Raw genomic sequence first — 25,590 nt, forward strand, 5'->3', positions numbered from 1 at the left:
GGGGACACTCAAGGGATTAAGAAACTCATCTAAGGTCACCCAGCCCAGTAAATGGCAGAACTGGGATCCAACTTAGTCTGGCTGATTCCATCAAGAGAAATTTCCTGAAATAGTCCTCTGGTAACAGAGTCTCTCGTTTCTTTGGTTTCCTACCTGTAAACATGGGAATTAATTTTTCTCATCCTTCACCAAATTTTTATCTGCTGAGAATGGAAATCTGGAGAGATTGGAATGCAACCATTACAAGATATGACCTTTGCAAAGATGGAGTTGAAAAATTAGATCGCATTGTTGAGTAATGTTCACAAATAAGTGAGCAGAAATCAGGGCTTGGTTAAATCCAGCCAGTAGGGATGAGTAGGGTTTTATTATGCAGGACTCTACACCAGGCACTGGTTTTAGCATTGTTAATTGTTATTATTATTTCATATCCTTCCCTAGGCTGAGACCATAACCTCCAAGCTCAGCATATTATGTCTCAATAAGAAAAATATTTATGGAGTATCTACTAGGTGCTTGAAGGTAGATCAAGTAGAGAAAACAAAGCTCCCTGCCCTTCGTGGAACTTCTATTTTAGTAGGGAGAAGTAGACAGGAAATAAATAGTAAGCAAAAAACCACGAAGTAAACTACATGGTATGTTAAAAGATAAGTGCTATGGCAAAAAAAAAAAAATAGTGCAGGCGAAGGGACGTGGGAATTCGTCCACGTGGGTGGGGGAAGTTTGCATTATTAGGTCCAGTGGTCCAGCGGGGCCCCCTTGAGACGATCAACTTGGAACAAAGGCCTGAAAAAGGTGAGGGTGGGAGCCGAGGGGTGTTCTGGTGGGAAAGCAGTCCAGTGAGAGAGAATGGTGAGTGATGCTGAGCTGGGGTCGTGCCTCGTATATACGGGGTACAGCAAAGAGCTTGGAAGAAAGCTAAATTGAGGGGTAGCTTCAGGGTAGATACCCCAATAGATGGGTTACGGGGGATGAGGTAAAGTGAGGAATCAAGAATGAGTCCAGGTTTAATCTTTCTTTATATTCTCTCCCCCTTATTCTCTTCTTAGTACCTAGCATAACTGAGTATTCCCCCTAAAGTGTCAGCAGTGAAGTCTTTGGAGATTTAGCTGGTGCCATAAAGTCTCTGCATCGGGATTTCTTCAGCCATAACATGAAGGAATCTTCGAAATCATCTTTAAAATCCCTGCATGTCGATTTCTGAATGGTTTCTTTCCAGGAGTCATATTCCGATTGCTTGTTTTGCTTCTTTACCTTCTCCCTTCATTCATTTATTCATCACGAGTCTTTAAAACATGTCCTGCAACACCGGCACCTCCCAGAGCAACAACGTATATAGGTACTGAGGAAGCAGAGACTAGAACCTCTGCCTTTCCACAGCTTGCAGTCTTCTTGCTAACGTTAGATAAGAACACAATTAGCACGGTGAGAATTAGAGCACATTACAGCTAGCAAAATACAAATGGCACCAAAGAACAAAAAGCCAGGCAAGCCTCAGTGGAATGGCAAGGTATAGGCTTGAGTAGATGCAAGCATGTACGTAGTTGGGGAGAGTCAGCAATTTAAGGAACCTGAAAAAGTGGGGGAGCGTGGTAAAAGGTGCCCACATGCTCTGGGGGAAGGACAGTGATGGTATGAGATGAAGTGGGATTGAGAGGGGAGGCTGATTAATGGACAACTGACCACACAGGACAGAGGCGTTTGGGTCTGAGCAGGAGGCAAATCTTAAGGAAGGAATAAAGTCACGAAGATGGGACTGGCAGCTGATCGGTACTATGGAAACTAGAGTAGAGGACTCAGGAGGTGGGAAAACCAGCCCAGGAGACCGCTGAGTTGCTTCTGGATCCTGGTATCTGGAATTCTGGCACATCACTCATCTCTTCTCCAGAGTCTTCCATTTGTGATGAAATGCTGAGCTTTGAGGTAGCAAAGAAAAGTTCATGAAGGAAAAAAAAACTATCTAAACAAGGAGATGAAACTTTTCCTATATTGTTAATCCAAATTTTAGCATTTTTAGTAAGGAGCTCTTTAAAAAATTTTTTTTAAGTAGAATATGACCAACTCCTCCATTACTGGTCGTGAGCCATTCTGCAAACAACATCCCCAAATTGAGGTTCATGGCCAAATTCATTTCCCTCTATGCAGTTGTAGTGGCGTGATCAGCACACTCGCTGCATTCATATATGTGTTTACTCTAATGGGCTTTGTGTGGTTCAGCTGGGCTTGGACACCGGCCCCTATAAACCTAATAAAGCCTCACATTTATCCACTCCTCCGTTTCTGATTGTATTTCATAATGTGTTGATATTTCCAGGCTAATCTTGCACAGCTATTGAGAGAATCTCAGGACCGAAATAAACATCTGGGAGAAGAAATTAAAGAACTTCAGCAAAGGCTTGGAGAAGTCCAGGGTGACAATAAGGTACCGTGAATATTTAAAGGGAAAAAGCTCTACTGAGTAATTGTGTGCTGGAGGTTTATGTAGAGCACATCAGAAAAACGTAACGCAGCAGTTGCTGAAAAATTTGTTATAGATTTTTACATTTGCAATGAAAATTCACAGTTGAGCATCTCTTATCTTTATGGCTATTCCTTTTGTGTGTACGTGCGCACGTGTATGCGTGTGTTTCTGGGGTGCTCTAAAATATTGTCACAACCCATTGTAGAAGTTTCATTATGTTCAGCTTGGTGGTGAATAATACTGTGGTTGAGGATGAAATAAAACCCAAATGCTATACTTTCCCTCTTCTATACAAATAATAGATCTGTGGCTCAGATGATTTGGAATTATTCACATTCGGTTTTGAATTTTAAGTAGTCATCTTACTAATTATGTTCACATAACCAATTTATTTTATTGCTAAATTTGGCAATTTGTATGGAACATTGCTCAAAATCCACTGCTTGGTATTAATCAAACTCCCCTGTTGGCAACGTTAATTATAAAATATGAACTCATAAACTCCAAACTAAATGCATGCACTCTCTCTCCCAGCTGAAGCTATGAGCAAAAGTACAATTGAGAAGAGGAAGGAAAAACTACCGAAGTTTAATTCTGTCTCCACAAATAATTTCCCATTTTGCCAAGATAGATTCATTTTCAACTCCTTGTCAGAGGCGGCGTTCTCATTAGAGATGGCCATTGGAATTTAACTGAAGAAAACTCCATGTAGAGAAAGAGCTGCTTTCTTGGGAAATGTCTTTTAAACATGACCAAATTCCTTGACAAATTGTCATGACGTTCACAGTTTCTGGGAGTCGTCAGTTATTGGACAGCACCGTTTTGAAAGATATTCTCTCTTGAAAAAAAAATGCACGGAAGCGTATGGTCTCATGAACTCTTCCATCACAGGAGATGGCAGAGGACTGTGTACTGCCGGCTTCGGCGGCTCTGTCTGTGGGAAGTCTTCCTTATGCAGCCTCTTTTCCGCTTAATCTGCCTTTACAATTTTTTTTAAACATCTTGGATTTAACATATATTTGAAAAACTAGGCTCTGCTATTTCCGGTCATGAAATAGGCGGTGGGAGAGAATGCTTAAGAAAGGTTCTAATTAACACAGGACAAGCTAATCAGGCCTCTGGTGTGGTTTTAGGCATCACTGAAAGGATTTGAGCTCTGTAACCTAGGTGTTTGGTCAATAATTAAAGGCCAGACCTCCTCAGTCACATCCTCATGCGATAACAGCAGGGCAAGGTTTTCTAGAGAATACAATGAAGTATGTGCAGTCGTTTCTATTAAATCCATAAAAATAGGACAAGAATTTCGGAAACATTACAAACCCACAGAATACTGTAACATTTTGAAATGTGATTTTTGGATTCATGGTTCTTCTTGACTGATTTTTTTCTTTTCTTCTTTCCTTTTTTTTCTTGCTGAGCTATCCCCACCTCCAACTTTCCTAAATATACCTCTGCCTGATCTTTGGTCACTTTTAATTGTGTCACTGTTTAGGCATGAGATATTTTAGGAATTGCAGCTGATATGTCAAGGAGAGAAGGGGAGGGTGTGTGCGCGCGCACTAATGTGTATGTGTGTGCATGTTAGCATGACACATGCCTCTGTGTGTGTGTGTGTGTGTGTGTGTGTGTGTGTGTGTGGTGTAACACTAAGCCCCAGTCCAGGGCTTCTTTTGCATTGTCTTAGCTTCATGATTTGCTTGTGTTCTGGGCCTTTATTCCAGTAGCTGGACACATTTATCAAACTTTGTTTTCTCACCCAAGGTTTAGAATTTAGTGACTCATATTCATGGCCTGTGAAGTAATTTGCCTGCCAAAAGGTGCGGGGAAGGTGTTATAATGTTCAACAGACCCTGTATCTCAGTGTCCAGCCATTCCCCCTGAAAAAAGACCCACTGCCGCGAACCCCAGAGGTTTCATTTCTTCTCATTTGCATCTAAAGTTATAGGGCTGGTTTATTTTCAGCGCCCAGTGAGTCACAGTCATCCCTTCCCCTCCCCCCACCCCCAATCATCAACATTAAGGCCGGATTACTCATTCGATAATGACACAAGGCATCTTGAAAACCTCACAGGCCCCTGTTCAAAGGTGGCTGTGACTGTATGGTAGAGAATGGGTTCATTACGTTGTTTTCATTTATCATGCTGCTCTCTGCTCCAGCCTTTCTGTGGACCGCTGAATCCATTCCCACCTTCTTGCCCCGGCGTGCTAGGCCTTCCATGATCTGGCCCCTACCGATTTCTCCAGCCACATCTCTAACCACTGGCGCCCTCACACGTCAGCCCTGCGGCGCTCATTTCAGCCCCTTTGCCGAGCTCTTCGTCCTTGCGCCTCGGTGCTCGGTGCTCTTGCACCCGCCATTTGCTCTGCCTGGAACACTCTTCCCCTCCACTTGTCCTGCAAACTCCTGCTCATCTTTCACATCACAGGTCAAATGTAGCCTTCTCCAACCAACTCTTAGGAGCAGGTCCCACACGTGCCCACGGCACCCTGCTCTCTCCCCTCTGCTTACACTGTGTGCCCACCCCGCCTCCCCCCAAAGGCCAGCTCTCTGCAGGCCCGCTTCCCGACGGGCATACTGCTGTACCCCTAGGAGTTGGCATTCTTAGTTCCCAATATGTAGACATTATTTGATAAATGTTTATTGAGGAAACGGAATGGAATAAATGAATGAGCGAATGAATACAACGAATGAAAAGAAAAGCGAAAGGATTCAAAAAAGGAAAACAAATATGCAAGAAAATAAGTGGCCTGTCCGCCTCTCTGGTTGTTATCAGTGATGCTCTTCTTTGCGGGATGAGGAATAGTTTAGAAATCTGGAGAAAGGAGCTAGAAAAGCAAACAGTTTCATCAGGGAAAAAGCCAAAACCAAACCAAACTCAAAGTGTGGAACTTTAGGGAGCCCCCAAGGAGAAAACTGAGGGTCCAAGGCAGAGCCTCGGCGCACGTGGGGTAAGGTCCTGCTCACTGGCTGGCTAAAGCCCGTTAAATTCAAGGATGCTTAATAATTGCTGTTGTTGGGCTCCTAACTATCCTCCTTTCCAAAAAGAGTGGCTGATGGCATCATTTTATGAGCATCCGTTAAAGTGGAAGATTTTTATCTCTGAGTTGCCATTTTAACTGATGACCCTTATCCATATTTGGGAAGCCCAGCTTCTAGATGTTAAGTACATTTAAGAAACAAGGTGATAGGAAATTACTTGCCTTGGATATTTTAAGGTAGACTAATTTTTCCATTTGTTCAGCTAGAGCCTTGTAACCCTACGTGCCATAAAGCATTTTCAAACAGCCTCTTGAAAGATTTGTAGCCACCCTAGCTTACAAACAGCTTAGCACTCACATGGGTTAGGGGGGTGGTTTCTGTGACAGCCTGGAGGTCCTGTAATCAAACACCACCTGCCATGTCTCTGAACAGTGTCCAAGGATTTCTCGGGGCTTGCAGATGGACACAAACCCCCAATGCAAACCATAGGAGAGGTGTAAAAGGAGAAACCTACTAGATACCCTCCCCTGCCTTCATAATTACAGTTCTGAAAGGTTAACGAGGAGAGAGAGGCCTGTGGGGATAGGAGGAAACACAGCTCCACAAATCACCATGAAAAAGCCTTCTGTGGATGTGGAGTGGCCCAGGGCCCTCAGGGTGTCAGTGCATAAGGAGTAAGGACCAGTTAATTATGGGGAAACACCCAGACAATGCTGCAGAATGCAGCTCCCCTTCCTGCCCCAGCATCTGCCTGCTTCCTCTGCTGGGCATTTAGAAAATATTGGATTCTGGGAAAGGGGACCAGGAGGAAGAAGGAGGTCTCTGCGAATTTAAGGATTATGAAGAGGCGATTAACAAAACCAGCAGAGCACATGTGAATCCCAAATCTCCAGAGGTCAGCTGGTGGACCAGCTAGGTCTTCAGAAGAGGAAGCCTGGCTGGTAATGCTTTGCTAATTTCCATTGCATAGATACTGATGCCACGACAAACACCAGGCTGCTGAAGTGAAATCACGGAACTTGGGGCTGGAGAGATTGGCATTCCCGGAGGAGCCAGCTCCAGCCCGCCACTGCCGCGTGGCGTAGCGTGCTGCGGGTCCTCGAATAATGTTGTTTCGTTCAACGTAATTTCATAACGTTGAGGAGAAAAAAATAATTAATTCCCAGTCGGGGACACTGTCTATGTGGAAACTTTACAGTCTCCCCATGTCCACGTGGGTTTCCTCCAGGTCTTCTGGTTTCCTCCCACTTCCCAAAGATGTGCACGTGAGGGGAGTTGGCATGTCCACATTGTCCCGGTCTGAGTGACGGTGTGAGTAGTCCCTGAGATGGAAGGGGGCCCTGTCCAGGGAGGGTCTGGCCTGGCGCCCTGAGCCGCTGGGCTAGAGTCCGGCCACTGTGACCCTGAGCTGGAATAAGCAGGTTGGAAAATAATTATCTCGTTTTTATGAATTTTTCTCAAGTGTGTGTATAGCTCACGTTTATTTAAATACTTAATATTGTAAGCATTAGGGTCTTCATTTAGAAGTTCAGTGATGTTTTTGTGATCAGAAATAGGCCGTAGGAACTTAACTTTTGTTTATATCAATTAGCCTATTGTAAAATTGGTTTCGTCGTAGTTGTTTCTCTTAAAATCACAGTTTCCAAGAATCTATTGATGACATGCAGTGAGGACTTACCATATGGTCTAATTAGTCCATGTTTGGAAATTTTTAAACCCAGGTTTATATTCTAGCTCTGCTGGTTCCTGACTATGTGGCCTCAGGCAAGTTTTCTATTCAGGCTTCAAGTTTCCTTATCTGGAAAATGGAAATAATAACACCTTGATAAAATTGTTGTTGGGTTTCATCATTTATTCATCAACACATGATTGAGAGTTACTATATGTTAATTAAGAGCTGAGGCTACATCAAGGAATAAACAAGACAAGGCATCTGTTCTCACAGAGCTTATATTCTAGTTGGGAAGACAGACAGTAAGAAAATAAAACAGATAAGTAAGATCATCAGACATTATTAGTCCTGGGTAAAAAAAAAAAAAAAGCAAGACAATGAGATTTAATGACTGTGTGTGCGTGTGCAATATTGTGTTTGTAAAGGGTGCAGCATAGTGCGTGTCACCCAGTCAGCGCTCCACCAAGGGTAAATGTTCCTGGCGTCTTTAGCATGACACGGGCACACATTGGATTAGAGCTCTCTAGTCTATGAATTCCACTGGGGATCTTTCAAGGTTTTCCTTCCTGTTGATTGTTTCCAGTTAACTGAGTATGTGCCTCCCAACAAAGACAGCGATTGGGGTGAGAAGCCTGGCATCTGGCAGATGGATCCCATAAACTCAGCCCTCCTTATCACCTCTCCAGACTTTGCCAGGACCAAGCTTCACTGCTCTGGTGCAGAGTTCCTGGAACCTTCGTGCATTTTGTGTGCACTTTGTGGAATAAGCACCTAATAGATAGGCCAGGAGCTACAACTTATGTTCCTCTTGAGACAGCCAGTGATTTTCTTGTCCATTTGCTTTTGTTTTTCTTCATTATACAAATTATGGAACTTTAGTGCAGCACAATAATGCAGTGCGAGGTATTCAAAAGCAAGGAGGTTCAGGCGGCCAGCTGCTCCTACCCGTGTCATGCATTCGAATTTCCTAGGCCTCTGCTGGCCAATTTAAACGTAGCTGTTTGAGATATTGCATTAACACAGGGTTTTGCCCTTAATAATGCGCTTTGTGTTACACCAGCTGATGGTCTTTCAGTACCTCTGTTTTATCTGGTCTTGGCACCATAAAACGATAGAGCCCTTCTGTGACCATACCTCTATTGATGAGGGACTTTTGGATGGATTTAACGAGCAAACCAATTAAGTCAAAGCCATGAGCCAATAAAGATGGAACAGTGAGCATGCAGGTGACTAATTAAAGTATACTTTGTTTAAAAAAAAAGTGCTCAGCTGTGGATGTTTGTAATGGTCCAGGGTGAGGGATCAGAGAGCTCTTTGTAAATAATTCTTCTTTATGCTTCAAAGAAGCACGGAGATATCCCATCCCATAAGAAACCCAATGACGAGGGCACTCTAATGAAAAGCTCTCACCTTGGGGCATTATAGAAATTAATTATGAAGAACTGAAATGAGCAGTAAGGGACCTTCACTCTCTCCAGCCCCACCGTATCTTCCTCTAACTGGATCTTAATGGCGAACTATAGGTAATGCTCAGCTAGTTCAGTGAGCAGCCAGACTAGTCCAGCATTCCCTAATGTTTTATTGGCAAAAGAATTAGACACATTTCATCTCAGGGACCAAATTTGAGCCTGTCCTGGTTTATATGAGCTTGTAGCCTGGATGGCCCGTGCAACCCAGCAGCACAGTTTTGGACTTTAATCCCATAGACCACGTGTCATAACACTTCTTAGAGAACTGGTTCTGAAAGCTGTCTCTTCCCAAGACTTATTTTATAGTACACCATACCCAGATTATACTAAATAAAAAGAAATTGAAGCAGCTTTAAAACTGCTTGGTGAGACGCTATAAAGATCGTGGCTCTGAGAGTAATGTGTGCTGAATGGTCTGAAGGTAATTCAGGGGCTTCCTGGCTGTGTAATCTTGTGTCAGTTGCTTGACCTCTCTGTGCCTCAGTTGTTCACATCTGCACAGTGGAGATAATAGCAGTACTTGCCTCATGGAGGGTGTTCATTTCATTTCAACGCATCTTTATTGAAAACCCAGCTACGTGGTATGGGGATAAGACAGTAATCAGTGAGTCCCTGCTTTCACGGGGCTTCTATTCTAGTGGAGAAAGGTGGACAGTAAACAAATAAACATATTTCACAGATTCTGAGATGTACAGGTTTTCACATTTGAACACCTCTCCATGGTATCATGTCATTATGACTGGCACTTATTATTCTTTTTAGAGTTGCGTAATGGTGAGTCTTAAAGCTGGTGGGCATTCTGTTTGATGAAGTACAGCAGCCCTCCCTTATCCATGGTTTTGCTTTCCACAGTCTGTTACCGTGGTCATCCCACATTCCAAAAATATTAAATGGAGAATTCCAGATATAAACAATGTATAAGTTTTTAAATGGCGTGCCGTTCTGTAGCGTGATGAAATCTTGTGCCAGCCCGCTCCCCTTCGCCCAGGACGTGAATCATTCCTTTGTCCCTTGTATCCATGCTGTAGATGCTCCCCACCCATCAGTCTCTTAGTAGCCATCCCGATGATCAGATCTACTGTCGCAGTATCCCATCGCTTATGTTCAAGTCACCCTTGTCTTATTTAATATTGGCCCCAAAGTGCAAGAGTAGTGATGCTGGCAATTTGGATATGCCCAACTAAGAGAAGCCGTAAAGTGTTTCGTGAAAGTGAAAAGGGATATGTATGTATAGGAAAAAACGTGGTATATATAGGGTTCAGTCCAAGGTTTCAGGCATCCACTAGGGGTCTTGAAACATACCCCCTATGGATAAGTGGGGATTATTGTACCATATAATATGTCAGCAGGTGCTAAGCGCTAAGTAAAAAAATTACTTAGGGTGCTGTAGAGTGCAGCCTGGGCAGAACAGGGAGCACTGTTTATACTGTGTGGTCAGGGAAGGATTATCTAGTCACATCCCTTTGCATAGTGATCTGAAGGACGCGTGGCAGGAAGTGGTCAGATAGCCGAGGGATAAGGTGAGGGGACCCTGTAGGCAGAGCAAGCTCGGGATGATAGAGACCCAGCAGGGGGCCAGTGTGCCTTTTTGAGGATTAGATATGAAAACTTATCCAAAGCACTCAACACAGAACACACTCTATGGTGAGGACATTGTGCAATACTGTTGTGGTTGCTGTGGAGAGAGGCAGCGTAGCATAAACTCTAGAACCCGAGACAGCTAGGAGTCCACGCCTGGTTGCCATTTATACTTTGTGATGTGGGCAAGTTACTTTACATCCCTGTGTCTCGGTTTCTTACCTAAAAATGAGGGCAGTAACAGTACCTCACAGTGTGCTTGCTGGACTTACATGGAGATGTATAAGCACGTAGGGCAGGGCCTGGGCTGGAGGAAGGCTGCACGCATGTTTGTTCTAAGTGTTAAGAGATTGCCTCCTTGGGCGAGGGACTCTGGCCTACTGAACTGAGCATGGCCCTGGGGCAGGGACACCTGGCTTTGGAGACAAGGCTTCAGAGCCCCACATTAGCCCCTCAGGGAGTTCTCACCTGTAAAGAGGACAGGACAGAGTCTGCCTCCTGGAACTGTGGGAAACACCAAATGAGAGGCTTCCTAATTTAAGAAGCAGTCAGGCATTCCCTGTGGTTAGCCAGACACTGCCACGGGTACCAGGGTATTTTGGTGCGGATGACCAGCAAGGTCCCCGGGGAGGGCACGAGCAGATGATCAAGGTCATTTCTGTAAGCTCGATGAAGGCAGTGGGGTGGGGTGAAGGGAGGGAGGGGCGAACAGCTTCAGTGATGGTGCTCAGGGAGGACTTCTCAGAGGAGGCGATTTTTAGCCTGAGATCTGAAGGAGACGAACGAAGTGGTTTCTGAACAGGCCTGTGGGCAGGCTATTCCAAGGGCAGAGGACGTGCAAAGGCCCAGAGGCAGGCACGCGTGTCTGAGGCATTGAAGGGAAGCCGATGTGGCTAGAGGACAGAGAACGAGGGAGATCGTTGGAGATGGGGTTGGGAGGCTGGCGGGGAGCTGCTCACCGTCTTCCTCATCAGCCTTTTAAGGGCTCTGGCATTTATTCCAATGCAGTGAAAAGCCACTGGAGGGATCATGCGTAAGAAAAGCTTCTAGCATATCATTTGGCCGAGACCGAGAGCACATTAACGGGGAAACACTGATGTGCACTAATGAACGTGTGCACAGCGATCCCCTGAGCTTTGGGAGGAAGAAAATGAAAACTGCTCCTTTTGTTTTTCTTTTCATGCATGTGTGACGAATTCTTTTGTTTAAAGCCAGAACTGCATTGTCATACAGGTCTAGGAATTTGGACTCTAGTGTACACAATAGAGTTTCCCACTTGGAGACTTGCTAAATTCTCATGTTCAGTTTTATCGAAGGTATTTTAAAGGTCAGGGGCAGTTGGGGACAATGTGGAGAAAACCAACAGGTAAAAGAAAAGATAGTCAAGGCCACGTTTATTAAGTTGCCCGGCACAGCACCACGCCAGACGAATGTTCAATAAATGCCTTTGGGTTCTGATCTCTTCTTAAGTGTCATTTGCATCAGTACACAAGGATTGGGGCTGAGGAGGGGCTAACATCTACTTCCTGTTAATAATTCTTTCATCCGATCCTCCCAGTAACCCTGGCAAACGGAGAGTGACTGTGTCAGAACTGTAACCATACCAACTGTGACTAGGGATTGCACTTTTAAAGCTCTACACCAAAAGTGTGAGAGTTACAGCAACAGTGATCATTGCATCATATCTTCACATTGTGAGGATGGAGATCCTGGAGTTGAATTTTGCAGTGCACAGACTGGGCAGCCATACATAGCTGTCCTGTCTATAACACAGCTTTACTATAGACTGAACGTGTCCGCATAAGATTCACATGTTAAAACCAAATCTCCAGTGTGATGGCATTGGAGGTGGGGACTTTGGTAGGTGATTAGATTGTGATGGCAGAGCTCTCAACAAATGGGATTAGCGCCCTCATAAAAGAGACCCCAGTAGGCTCTTTTGCCCCTTCTGCCACATGAGAAGACAGCATCCATGAACCAGGAAGCAGGGTCTCACCAGACTCCGAATCTGTTGGCACCTTGATCTTGGTTTCCTCAGCCTCCAGAATTATTCGAAATAAATTTCTGCTGTCTGTAAAGCTACCCAGCCTGTGGTATTCGGCAGCCTGAATGAACTAAAATCCCATTTTCAAAAAAATCATGCCACCTGGGGGTCAGTGAGGTTAGATGACTGCCCGGGAAACATGACTAGGATTAGCAGAAGCAGGATCTGAACACAGATAACACCTGGAGAATATTGACTGCTTCTGCCCCTGGCTGCCTCTCATTACCTACTGAGGAAAATGAATTCAGGCAAATGAAGACAAGATGAGGGAGAGAATGTTTAAGGCTGTGAAGGATGAAGGCTGAGAAGAGATCAGGAAAGGAACGAGTCATCCTGACCTGGGGATCTTGAGGAGGACCAGAGTGTGCGTAGGGCATTGGCAGAGGAATTGGACTCAGTGGGCAGGGTGGGGGATGGGAGCCCAAGAGCCATTTGGCCCTATCCTTTCACAGGCATGTTCCTTAGCCACATCCCAGCTGCAGCTGCGCCTCATCCATAAACTGACGACTCACGCCCATAATTCATTCATAAACGTTTATTTCTATCTAAATCACCAAATGAATGCATCTACTGATGGCAGTGTGCACGCCTCACAGGGCACTGATCCACTTCAAGGGTTGGCATAGGGAGGCTAGCCGTGGAGTTCTGATGACTGTGTTTGAAAGAATTAAGTGCCCTGAGCAGTTGCTTCCTAACCATTTCCAAGATGGGAAATCTACATCATTGCCTGCAGTCTACAGATAAGGTTGGCTTGGGAGCTCTGCTTTCTCCAGTTTAGAAAGATGGGACTTTCCCCGTGGTGGGGGTCTGTGTGGGGAAACTCACATGGAGGATGGCAGTGATGATCATCGGCACAGCAGTCGTAATGGCAGCTAACACTTATTGAGCACCTTTTATACTTCAGGCACTATGCTAAGCATCTTAGAGAAACCACATCTTCCCTCAAGTAGGATTAGGTTCCGAAGTCAGCATATAAGAGGCAAAAACTTGTGCCTATTCAAAATCCCCCTTTAGAGTCCCCTAAATTGTCCGTAAAGTTTAGGGTACATGGTCAGGTATGCTCCCAAACAGTGGTATTATGTATAAATATGAACAGTATGATTTTGCCTAAATAAATTATCAGGTATTTTTCCACCTCTGCGTCTGGGACATTGACAGCAGGGGTAGGGAGGGTCACCCAGTTTTTAAAATCTTTATTTCGCTCTCATCCTCTCTTCTCTATTTCTTTCTCTGTCCTCTTTTTCGTCCCCCTCATCTTTTAGGCAAACACATGTATTTGAATTCCCCTAAGTTAAATAACGCATGTAATGCTACTCAACTCTCTCTTCCTTCATGCTTACAGCAACCGTTGACAGTAAAAAGCTGTACTATTACTGTAGTACTTTTACTAAGGCTCAGAAACAGGCACAGGCATGAGATTGCACAGCTCACAGAAGGTGGAGCCAGTACATGAACTCCTTAGGCAGGGGCCTCCAGAGCCTGTGAGTTGTGAGCTAGGAAGACTGGAGAAGCCTCCCTAGGGGATTCTATTCCCGTTGCAGTGGCCTTCCTGCAGCCGATTTCACCCGAGCGTCAGACCCAACTAATGATCCAGTATTACCAACTTGGGCCTCACTTTTAAAAATAAGTGTTCCAACCAGTCTAGCCCTAAGATTTAATAGCCGAGATTGTATGCACATTAAACACCAAACGATTGTTAACATATTTATTGAAGCTTAACAGGCATCCAGTATATAAAAGATGACTCTCTTATTTGGCTGTCAGACCTCAATAAACATGTTTAATAATTAATTGGCATTAAGCAAACATAATTGTGTGATTCTAAATTAAGTGTTCAGTGGAGCGTATTGCGAGTAGAAAACCACAGTGGTGTTTTATTACTTAAAGTTCAGGCTGTCAGTCTGGCTTTTCATGTATCAAGAAAAGAGCCCTACTTTCAAAGCCATGTCGCAGGCCTCCTGTCGCCTCATACCAAAAAGAAGCAGGAGCCTACCTGTTTCTGGGCCCTTTGATTTGAGAAATCCTTCTTATTTGGTTAGTTCTTCGTCCTTCTGTATAACCACTTAGGGTTCTGAAAGTCTTGAGCCAAGAAATCGTGCGGCGTGAAAGAATTTTCACACTTCAGCTTTCAGATGAATTAACCAGTGCTGCCATAAACTCCATCCCTCCACCCCTGCCATTCCCAAATACAGTTGATTCTCATTGTCTAAAGTCACTGCAAACCCTGAAGTAGCAAATACTGAACCAGTGCTCCTAGAGGAAATAAAGGATTCGGTTTGTCAACTCAAGAAGACACCTACCAAGAAGGGCTCCCGTGGATAACAGCCTAGCAGCCCTTTCTATACAGGGGCCTCTGAGAGCAATGTCAGAGAATTTACTGCTTATATTTTCTTCTAGGAGTTCTTTGGGTTCAATTCTTCATTTAAGTCTTTAATTCATTTTGAGTTTATTCTCATATATGGTGTAAGAAAGTGGTCCAGTTTCTTTTTCTTTGTCTTTCTTTCTTTTTTTCTTTCTTTCTTTTTTTTTTTTTTGCATATATCTGTCCAGTTTTCCCAACACCATTTATTAAAGAGACTGTCTTTACCCCATTGTATATTCTTGCCTCCTTTGTCATAGATTAGATAACCATATAGGTATGGATTTATTTCTGGGCTCTCTGTTGTGTTCCGTTGATCTATGTGTCTGTCTTTATGCCAGTAACATGCTGTTTTGATTTCTATAGCCTTGTAGTATAGTTTGATATGAGGTAGTGTGATACCTCCTAATTTGTTCTTTCTCAAGATTGCTGTGGCTATTCGGGGTCTTTTATGGTTCCCTATATATTTTTTAATTATTCTAGTATTGTGAAAAATGTCATTGGTATTTTGATAGGGATTGCCTTGAATCTATAGATTGCTTTTGGTAGTACGGGCATTTTAACAATGTTAATTCTTACTATCCATGAGTCCTATTATATGCTTCCATTTATTTGTATCTTCTTTAATTTCTTTTTTCAATGATTTATAATATTCAAAGTATAGGTCTTTTACCTTCAAGGGTAAATTTATTCCTAGGTATTTTATTATTTTTGGTGCAATTGTAAATGGAATTGTTTTTTTAATTTCTCTTTCTGATAGTTCATCATTGGTGTATAAAAATGCAACTGATTTCTGAATATTAATTTCATATCCTGCTACTTTCCTGAATTCACTTATCAGTTCTGACAGTTTTTGATGGAATCTTTAGGGTTCTCTATAAAGTATCATGTCATCGGGAAATAATGAAGTTTTACTTCTTCCTTTCCAGTTCGAATGCCTTTTATTTCTCTTTCTTGTCTGTTTGCTGTGGTAGGACTTCCAATGCTATGTTGAATAAAAGTGGGGAAAGTGAACATCCTTGTCTTGTTCTTGATCTTAAGGAAAATGCTTTTAGCTTTACTCTGTTGAGTTATGTTGTTAACTGTAGGTTTGTTATATATGGACTTTATTATGTTGAGGCGTGTTCTCGCTATTCATAATGGATGCTGGATTTTGTCAAACATTTTTTCTGCATCTATTGATATGATTATATGATTTTTATCTATCAGTTTGTTAATGTGTGTCCTATTAATTTGTGGATATTGAACCAAACTTGCATCCCAGGAATAAATCCCACTTGATGATGGCGTACGATCTTTTTAATGTATTGCTGAATTCATTTTGCTAACATTTTGAGGATTTTTGCATCTATGTTTATCAGGGATATTAGCCTATAATTTTCTCTCTTTTTTTTGTAACATCTTTATCTGATTTTGGAATCAAGGTAATGGTGGCGTTGTAAAATAGGCTTGGAAGCCTTCCCTCCTCTTGAATTTTTTGGACTAGTTTGAGAAGAATAGGTGTTAATTCTTTTTTGAATATTTGATAAAATTCACCCATGAAGCCATCTGGTCCAGGACTTTTGGTTTTGGGGAGTTTTTTGACTAGTGATTTGATTTCATTAATAGTAGTCATCAGTTCAGATTTTCTGTTTTTTCTTGACTCAGTCTTGGGATATTGTATGTTTCTAGGAATGTATTTATTTTTTCCACATTGTTTGATTTGTTGGCCTATAATTGCTTGTAGTATTTCCTTATAATCCTTTGTATTCCTGTGGAGTCTATTGTCACTGCTCTTTCATTTCTGATTTTATTTATTTGGGTCTTCTCTCTTTTTTTCTTAATGCATCTGGTTAAAGGTTTATCAATTATGTTTATCTTTTCAAAGAACCAGCTCTTGGTTTTATTGATCTTTAGTACCGTTTTTTTTTTTTTAAGACTCTATCTTATTTTCACTCTGATATTTATTATTTTCTTCCTTCTACTCACTTTGGGCTTTGTTTGCTGATTTTTTTTCTTCCTAGTTCCTTTAGTTATAAGGTTATATTGTTTATTTGAGCTTCTTTTTGTTTCTTGAGGTAGGCCTGCATTGCTATGAATTTCCCTCTTAGGACTGCTTTTACTATGTCCCATAGATTTTGAATCATTGTGTTTTCATTTTTGTTTCCAGGTATCTTTTAATTTCTTCCTTGATCTCATTGTTAACCTATTCATTGTTTAGTACTATGTTATTTAGCCTCCATGTGTCTATGTATTTCTCAGTTGTTTTGTTTTTTGTTTTTTTGAATTGATTCCTCGTTTCATACCATTGTGGTCAGAGAAGATGCTTGATACAATTTCAGTCTTCTTAAATTTATTGAGACTTGTTTTGTGGCCTAACATGTGGTCCCCAAAAATGTTCCACGTGCACTTGAAAAGAATGTATATTCTGCTGCTATGGGGTAAAATGCTGTAAAAATATCAATTAAATCCATCTGATCTACTGTGTCAGTTAAGACCACTATTTCTTTATTGATTTTCTGTCTGGAAGATCTGTACATTGGTGTCAGTGGGGTGTTAAAGTCCCCTAATATGACTATATTACTGTAGATCTCTCTTTTTATATCAGTCAATATTTGCTTTATGTATGTAGGTACTGTTATGTTGGGTGCATAAATGTTTACTAGGGTTATGTCCTCTTGTTGGATTGATCCCTTTATCATTATGTAATGGCCTTCTTTGTCTCTTATCATAGTCTTTGTTTTGAGTCTGTTTTGTCTGACATAAGTATTGCAACCCCAGCTTTTATTCATTTCCATTTGCATGAAATATCTTTTTTCATCCCTTTACTTTTAGTCTGTGTGTGTCTCAAAAGATCTGAAGTGGGTTTCTTATAGACAGCCTATGTACGGGTTTTGTTTTCTTATCCATCCAGCTACTCTATGTCTTTCGATTGGAACGTTTAATCCATTTACATTTAGAGTGATTATTGATAGGTACATTGTTATTGCCATTTTATTATACTTTTTTTTTTTTTGCATGGGAGCCATTTTAAACAGCAAACACCAATAAAAAGCACAAAAATGCAAAAAAAAATACATGGCACTAAATAGACCACGAAAAGGACACTTGTGTATAGTAGAGAGCAGAAACAGAGGCAGAGCATCGTCTTGCTCAGTCTCAATTGGGAACCTGGCTGATGGACGATTCATATTTTTCACCACTCTGCACTTGTCCACTCATGTCCACGCATGATTCGAAACGCTGTGAGTGTTGATTTTGAGGTTACAAGTAAATTGATGCCAATTCACAAATACAGAATCCTTGAGTAATTTGGCTCAACCATAATCAGATTCCATGAAGCACAGTCATCTGTATCCATCCTCTGCCAGGTCTTTGTATAAACCTACTGCTGCCTGGAACATTGTCTGCCCAAACCCAGTGCTCCTTTAGCAAATGGTAGGTGCACAGTAAGCATTTGTCCAGTCCAATGGAGTATTTTTCAAATAAGGACCCAAAATTGATATCATTGGAAAAATGCTCTTTTCTTTAATCATCGTCTCTTTCAAAGTTTATTGCTGTTATTTACTATTTCAATCTAGTTAATATTCTACCTTGGCTTTTAACTTTCTATTTCTCACTTGACCCTAAATCCTTTAGAGACTTGAAGATAAAACCATTTTTTCTAGTGAAAGTGAATCCCTTAAGATTCACACAGGAACACGGAAGTGCATGCCACAAGCAGGCACTGCTGGCTGATTTGGATCTATGTGACAGCAAAAAACTGTCCCCGGGATCTCATCCATATGTGAAGCCCATTCACACACACCCTACAGGGAGGTGAGAGAATCAGAGTTATAATAACTTCTTTAGAAGAAGTTTCCAGAAGCAGTGCCGTAACTTTAAAATGTTACTCCGATGACAACCTGCTTGGCACTGATGGGCCTGTCGGGGGTGCTTTGGGACTATTGGATCTTCCTGGGGTCTCACAAAGTTCTCATCATGACCCCACCTAGAAGGTTTGGAGCTGCACATGGAACTTGACCCTGGAGTCTGGGGAAGCTGTGGATTCTGTGGGGATCTTTTGGAAAATTACATTTCTGGAGACTGGAATTTTATCCCTGGGAATTTAAAAACATATAAATAAACATGTTATAAAAATCATGCATACTTATTTTAAAAGTTAAAAAACAAGGAACAGAACGGATAGCACATGCAGTCTCACCATCACCTAAACACACACCGTTTAATATTTTGATGTATTTGGTAATTTTTTTTTCTTTCGTGCAGGGGTTCTCAGTGTAATTTTAGTCATACTGCATATAAAAGTTAGTATTCTGCTTTTTTTCCCCGCTTCACATGGTATCTTAAACGTGTCTGTGGCATTACACTACTCACGTCACGCTCATTTCAAATGGCTACAAACCAGACCATTGATTGATTGCATTCTAGTTTGCTAACAATTCCGCTGTTGTTAGACATTGTTTCTAGTTTTTTTACTCTTTCTACAAATAACAGTGCAATCTACTTTTTCTTTTCCCATAAAGCTAGTCCCTGTCTGGGGTTATTCTTAGCTCGGATTGTCGGAAGTCAAGTTACTGGATCATTGAGTAGGGACATTTTTAAGGCTCTTGATAATATAGCCTCATTGTTAAGAGTGTGGAAGCATGCCCATATCAGCATGTGTTATCATTTTTTAGTATTTGCTAAGTGTAAAAGAAACCCAGAATTTGTTTCCTCACCATGGCTGTGCTATATAGGTCATCCACCTTCAAATGCCCAGGCCTGTGTTCCTATCGGCCTCATACCCCATATGCATACATACATGTGTATGTGCTGGCTTGTACAAAATATAAGATATTCCTCATACCCTGTATGCATACATACATGTGTATGTGCTGGCTTGTACAAAATATAAGATATTCTTTAAAATTCATCATATTGGCAAGACGTGTCTTTGTCTCATGCTTTTCCCCAGCATTTCTTGAAAAATCTTCCAAAAGTTGTTTCTGCCTAGTATGCTTGGGTTTTTGTTTGGATCTATTTATTTTAAATCTCTTTCTCTCTCCCTCCCCCCATTCTCCCTCCCTCTCTCTTCTCCCTACCCCCCCCCCCCCCCCAATGACAATGCAGCTCTTGAGGATGACAATTGCCAAACAGAGGCTCGGAGATGAAGAAATCGGCGTACGGCACTTTGCAGCCCACGAGCGTGAGGACTTGGTTCAGCAGCTGGAGAGAGCAAAGGAGCAGGTTACTTAGCAGCTGTTAAGAGTGGCGGAGGGGTTTGCACAGCGGGACGCAACGCCGAGGAGAGTAGACTGTGTCCCTGTTGTTCAGAGTGTGGGGCGCCTGCGATGCGAGTCGGAGGAGGAGAGATACAGGCGGAGCACTTTTCTTCCTTCCTGCGTCCCTAAACGGCCTCCTGTGTCTGTGGCTTCCATCGTTCTGAACACAGCAGGACCCCCCACCCCAGTCCCCACACACACACACCCAGGATAGACAAGGAGAGAACAAAACGTGACAAACTGGCCTTAATTTGCAAGTATCCGCTGAAATGCTGAGTGATGCATTTTAGGCAATATCTCAGCGGGTTGAGAGCCCTACTTAGGGAACAGCTAAGATAACCTAGACTTTGCTTTCCTTCTCTTGCTAATTGGTTTTGAAGAGCAGAACAAGATTTCTGGGTCTAAAGTGGTTTGAAAAAGCATGTATTTGTAAGACACTGGTTGCTGTTCCCAGTGTCTGGATTTGCCCTTCTCCAGCCTCTGGCTTTGGGGCATACTGCCATTGATAAGGGATCGGTTCTGTCTTTCCAGGCTGCTGCACCCATCCCATCTCAGATACAGTGTCTGGCAGGAAGTCGTCCCCGTCCCCTTAGCTTTTATCATATTCCAGTGTGTGGTGCTTCGGTTGTATAGCATGCGGGTGGTATTAATTAGCTCTCTGAAAATCGGTCAACCTAGCGGAAGGCTCCGTCTCTGGCCGTGAAGCCGGCATCTTTAGAACATCTCGAGTGAGGGCGCTTCCCTTGGTTTCAGATCGAGTCTCTGGAGCACGACCTGCAGGCCTCGGTGGACGAGCTTCAGGATGTGAAAGAAGAGCGGTCTTCCTACCAGGACAAAGTGGAGAGGCTCAACCAGGAGCTAAACCACATTCTGGGCGGGCATGAGAACCGCATCATCGATGTGGATGCCTTGTGTATGGAGAACAGGCGAGTGGCTGGCCCAGCCTGTGCGTGGTCGTGGTGCTGGCTCTCTTTCCATGGACCTGCAGGCTGGCAGTTATTTGCAGCCCTATTTACCTTTGAGAAGAATTGCCTTACGATGAAGGGAAAGTCACAACCCCCTGAAACAATATCAATGTCACATATTCGTTGTAAAAGTCAGAAAAGAAGCACCACACACCTACATGCCTATATGCATACCTCTTTCTCTCTCCCTAGTTAAGCAAGAAGGGTAGAGAACCAGTGAAAGCTGCTTGTTATTGCTGTCAAGGAGAGAGAAAAGAATAAGAAAATAAATTGAGAAATTCCCTTAGCTGTTTCTTTTTTCCCCGAGGCAAATTTCAGTGTGCGTATGTGTCTAACTTAATGTTATGTCTGGTGTCGCCTCTTCCCACCTTCCTTCCCAGTAGAATCGTCTTAATGAGAATTAACGTGAACACTGTGTTGATGTCCCTGAGGGGATCTCTGTGCAGGGCTCTTCTGAAGTGGGGTTTCTGTGATCTGGGCATATTTGACCTTGATCGCACCCATTTCAGCAGAGGTCACAAAGATGCACTTTTCTCAGCCTCCCTTCAGTGTTGAGAAGCATCACATGTCAAAAATGACTCCTCCGGCATGAGGTCTTCCTTTTTTCTCTTTTCCAATTTGAGTGTATGTTTTTTGTTTTTTGTTTTCATTTTGCTCCCAAACACTTTCGAATTGTATCCATTTCTTTTTCCAGGTACCTTCAAGAGAGATTAAAACAACTTCATGAAGAGGTCAACCTCTTGAAATCCAACATTGCCAAGTACAAGGTAGCAGAATCCTGACGGGGTTGGCGATGATTCACTAATGTGCATCTAAATGTCATTCTATTTTAATTCTCTTTTATGTGCCAAAGATATTTTAGTGCTTGCCTGCCCTCCCAGAGAGAGGCCAATAACTGAGGGTAACCGGTAAGAATCAAACCCCAAACAACAAACACAACAAAACAGCTTTTGCAAGAGGTCCTCCTGTTGCTGTTATCAGGACGGGGCACACAGAGACACCCAGAATCTGGATGTGGCCGCTTTGTAGCCTCAGTCCATGTGAAATTAGGCTTCTCATCCGGCTCTTCTATAAAGCGTTCTGTCATCAGATGCTATTTGTCTCATAATCATCCAGAAGAAAATGGTTTCCGAGCGATGAAGAAACAAAGATTGGGAAATCACAACTCAAACGATACTGTTCACGTCACTCTGACAGGACACAATGTTTAAATTCTCCCCACTGTTATTTAGTCTCATTCCAGCACCATTAGTCTGATAATATCTGTTTCTGCAGATGTTACTTGTAAGTGTTATAATTAGAAAAATCTCCTGGGTTTCTCTGCTTTGAAAATAGATTGATTTCTCTTCCTGAGGGTGAAGTTTTACAGCAGTCTAGATGCTTGGAGAGCCTTCTCTTTTTCCTGGCTTTTGACATTGGCTTTTTTTTTCTCAGAAGTTTCCATGCTGTTTAGTTTACACCAGTCGATATATACACATGCAGCCAAAGAGAAATATAGCTTTTAAAGGTGTATAATTAATACATAATTTTGAAATATGTGCTTATGCTTTCCTTTAACAACATTTATTCAGTTCTTCTATTTGCCAAGCACTGGGTATATAGTATACATCGATTTTTAATGTAAGAGTCTCTTCTAGGAATGACAGTCGGGTGGCACATGTGCATTTCCCTATCTGGTGTCCATGGCAGATATCTCTGCTGATGGTGACTCTTTTTCCAGTCCAGCCAGAGAATCCTTCCAAATAGTTAGTGAACACTCTCCTGGCACTGGTGCATGAGAGTAAATCCATTTTCCATCTCACGTCTATTGGAAGGGATTTCATAACTAGTGACTTCACACGTTAGACTGAGTTTTTGCTTCCGATTTGATTATTTAAGAAATGTGCATTGACTTCCTTTTATATATAAGGGAGACTATAATTGCTGTCATTCTCCCAGGCCCTTACTTAAAAAAAAAACAAAACCCTTTACCAAGTCCATACAAATCCTAACTCTTCAGCAGGGACCTAGAATTTTTAAAGATAGGCTAGCATTCAGAATTTGCAAAGAGTTCTTGTATGCTGGGTGGGAGGACACATCTAACCATAACTAGGTATCTTTCCATGATTGGCTTTTCTGACAGAGGTCTTTATTTTTCTCCCAATGTTGCTTTAGAATGCTCTTGAGAGACGGAAAAACTCAAAAGGCCAGGGTAAATCCAGCAGCACTGCCCTGACTGGAGTCCTCTCTGCAAAGCAAGGTAGAGTTCATTCTCCTGGAGGGGCCACTTACCATCACAGAACGATGCTAGAGCTGTCAGCCCACATCTTGTTTTGTGGACTGAGAACTGAGATGATCCTTGGAAACTTCCGCCTGCATCAGAATTCCCCGGAAGATTTGTTAAAACACAGATTACTAGGCCCCACCCCCAGCCCAGAGTTCCTAATCTGGTAGGTAGAGTGGGCTTGGAGGATAGTAGTTCCAAAAAGTCTCCAGGTGATACTGATGCCGGTTTGGAGACTCTGCTTTGAGAACTGCTGCCTTAGAGCTTTTCCCGATGGCTGGATCTCATTTGCATCCCTTCCTCCCCAGAACTGTGTTCTTCTTTCAAGAATGGTTTCCCTTCTCCTGGTCATCTCCGAGTACGTGTTTCAACCTCATCAAATTTCTGTTTTTCCTGACCTCTGTGATCAGCGTAGAAAAGTCTCATAGCTGCCGAAATCATTTTATGATGGAACATGTGCCTTTTTTAGAGAAGCTTTTATTGATTGCAATTTTGTTCCTCCTCTTTGTCGATTCTGATGAAAAATAATGATCTTCCAGAAACAGTCTAGGGGAAGAAATAGCAGAGAGCTTGCTCCTGACACTTAATATTTGGGAATTCAGTTCTAAACATAAGCCTCAAGTCAGACATGCTCGACTGGCCCACTTTTGGGGTTGTTGGCAGGACAGACCAGCAACATTCAGATGGCAGTCTTAATCAGAGCTAGAGTGGCTTAAAAAGAAATGCTGAATCTCCAGCCTACCTAATAACCAAGGCACTTTAACAAGCAGCTTCTTTTTTTTTTTTCATTCCACTAGAATTTGTTTTTATTTTAATTTAATCTAATTTAATTAATTAATTAATTTATTTATTTATTTATTTATTTATTTATTTATTTATTTATTTTAAATGCCTATAGCACCTGATCTTCCTAGGTGGTCTCCCATCCAGGTATGAACCAGACCTGACCCTGCTTAGCTTCCGAGATCTGACGAGATCGGGCACATTCAGGGTAGAATTTGTTTTTAAAAAGAAAACTACAGTCCTCTACAGAAATGAGAAGCAGCACGTCGAAGGTTAGCTTTGGATACCGTCGCTAGCATAGAACCTTTGAGTGCTAAGACCCAGCCTTATCACTGCCATGGGGAATGCCAGCCACACCCAACACCATGGCAGGGCACGCAGTCTGGCACGACCTTTCTAGAGAATCATTGGGCAGCCTCTTATGAAATGCCTTAAACCGATCCTTTTTGAGCCAGCAAGAAATAATTACACGGATGTACAAACATTTTGCTTCGAGAAAGTTCTTCCTATATTAATTATAATAAAAAAAATTGGAAACAATATAAATGTCCAGAAGTAATTATTATATATCTCTACATGAACTAGTAAGCAGCCATTCAATTTTATGTTATAGGAAATATTCATGGTGAAGCCATCAAGTCAAAAAGCAGAGGGGTTTTTTCCCATTTTTGAAGAAAAATGTTTGACTTTGTATATCTGCATCTAGTCATGTAGGAAATGGTGCTCAAAAATATACAGTGATTTATGCTGTTTCTTTTTTTTTCTGCCTAGTAGGAGTAAGTGGTCATTGTCTTTTTGTCTTATCTCTTGGTTCTTCTACCCATTCTAAGAATGTGCACATGCAAAGTATATTTTGCAGTTTAAATAATCTCCTCAATTATCTTGCTTCCCACTGCGGGTACCACACCCTGGGAATCTCTGATATAACGTAAGGTGTTCAGGACATGAGTCATCGTCATTAGTGTAGTGACAGGACATTTAGCCAGTGTTTTTAATCTATCCGCACCTTGCTTTCCTGTCTATAAAATGAGAATTAATACTACTTCCCAGGTAGATTTTTTGTTCTTTTTCATTTTAAGTCTCAAATGACTTAGTACGAAAGTGTTTTGAAAGTATAAAATACTGGATAAATGCAACAGATTATTATCCTTTAAAAAAATGTTGATAGAAGTCCATGATGACGTCCTCTTTTCTGTTTAATCCACACACTGAATTTTATTTTTTTACTCTTGACACTTGACGTGGACTCTTCAATACAACGTGGTAACATTTCAAAGCTGGGTGCTTATCACATCCGAGAACTGCCACTGGTTGCCTTCCAGATGAATTGGAGACTGAGCCATACCTTTTATATCCCACCAGTTCAGGACCTGTTATCTGAGGATCACGGATGCAGTCTCCCAGCCACTCCGCAGTCCATTTCCGATCTGAAGTCTCTGGCCACGGCCCTGCTGGAGACGATCCACGAGAAAAACATGGTCATCCAGCACCAGAGGCAGACCAACAAGTAGGTGACCGGACCCTTGGGTGGAGGGCGGGCAGGAAAGATGTGGGATGATGGAAACTGGGTGAGACTACAGGCCTTAAGGGAAGAGGGTGCGAGCCCTCAAATCTGGAAGGAAATTTATTAAACTAGAACTGCGTTTGGATAGCCCCTGGGCTATCGGCTAAGATCCAACAAGCAAATAATAGTAGTCACTGCTTATTGAATGTGAGCTCTGAGCTGCTCACTGAATAATGCACAGTACGTGGGTGGTTTCTATGCTATACTTG

General features: G+C 42.3%; 1 protein-coding gene across 3 annotated transcripts in view; it reads left to right on the forward strand.

Annotated features, from left to right (window-relative positions):
* The window catches only part of CCDC149 (coiled-coil domain containing 149), a 97,776-nt gene that overhangs the window by 46,234 nt on the left and 25,952 nt on the right, over positions 1–25,590 (forward strand). For all 3 annotated transcript variants that reach the window (XM_039838068.1, XM_039838069.1, XM_039838067.1), the window contains exons 4-9: positions 2,315–2,422; positions 19,655–19,771; positions 20,560–20,732; positions 21,466–21,538; positions 22,926–23,010; positions 25,180–25,324. In XM_039838068.1, coding sequence (XP_039694002.1) covers positions 2,315–2,422; positions 19,655–19,771; positions 20,560–20,732; positions 21,466–21,538; positions 22,926–23,010; positions 25,180–25,324 — 701 coding nt within the window. The remainder of the gene's footprint in view (positions 1–2,314; positions 2,423–19,654; positions 19,772–20,559; positions 20,733–21,465; positions 21,539–22,925; positions 23,011–25,179; positions 25,325–25,590) is intronic.

The sequence above is a fragment of the Pteropus medius genome, unplaced genomic scaffold (assembly GCF_902729225.1).
Source record: "Pteropus medius unplaced genomic scaffold, Ma_sr-lr_union100, whole genome shotgun sequence".
NCBI classification, from domain to species: Eukaryota; Metazoa; Chordata; class Mammalia; order Chiroptera; family Pteropodidae; genus Pteropus; species Pteropus medius.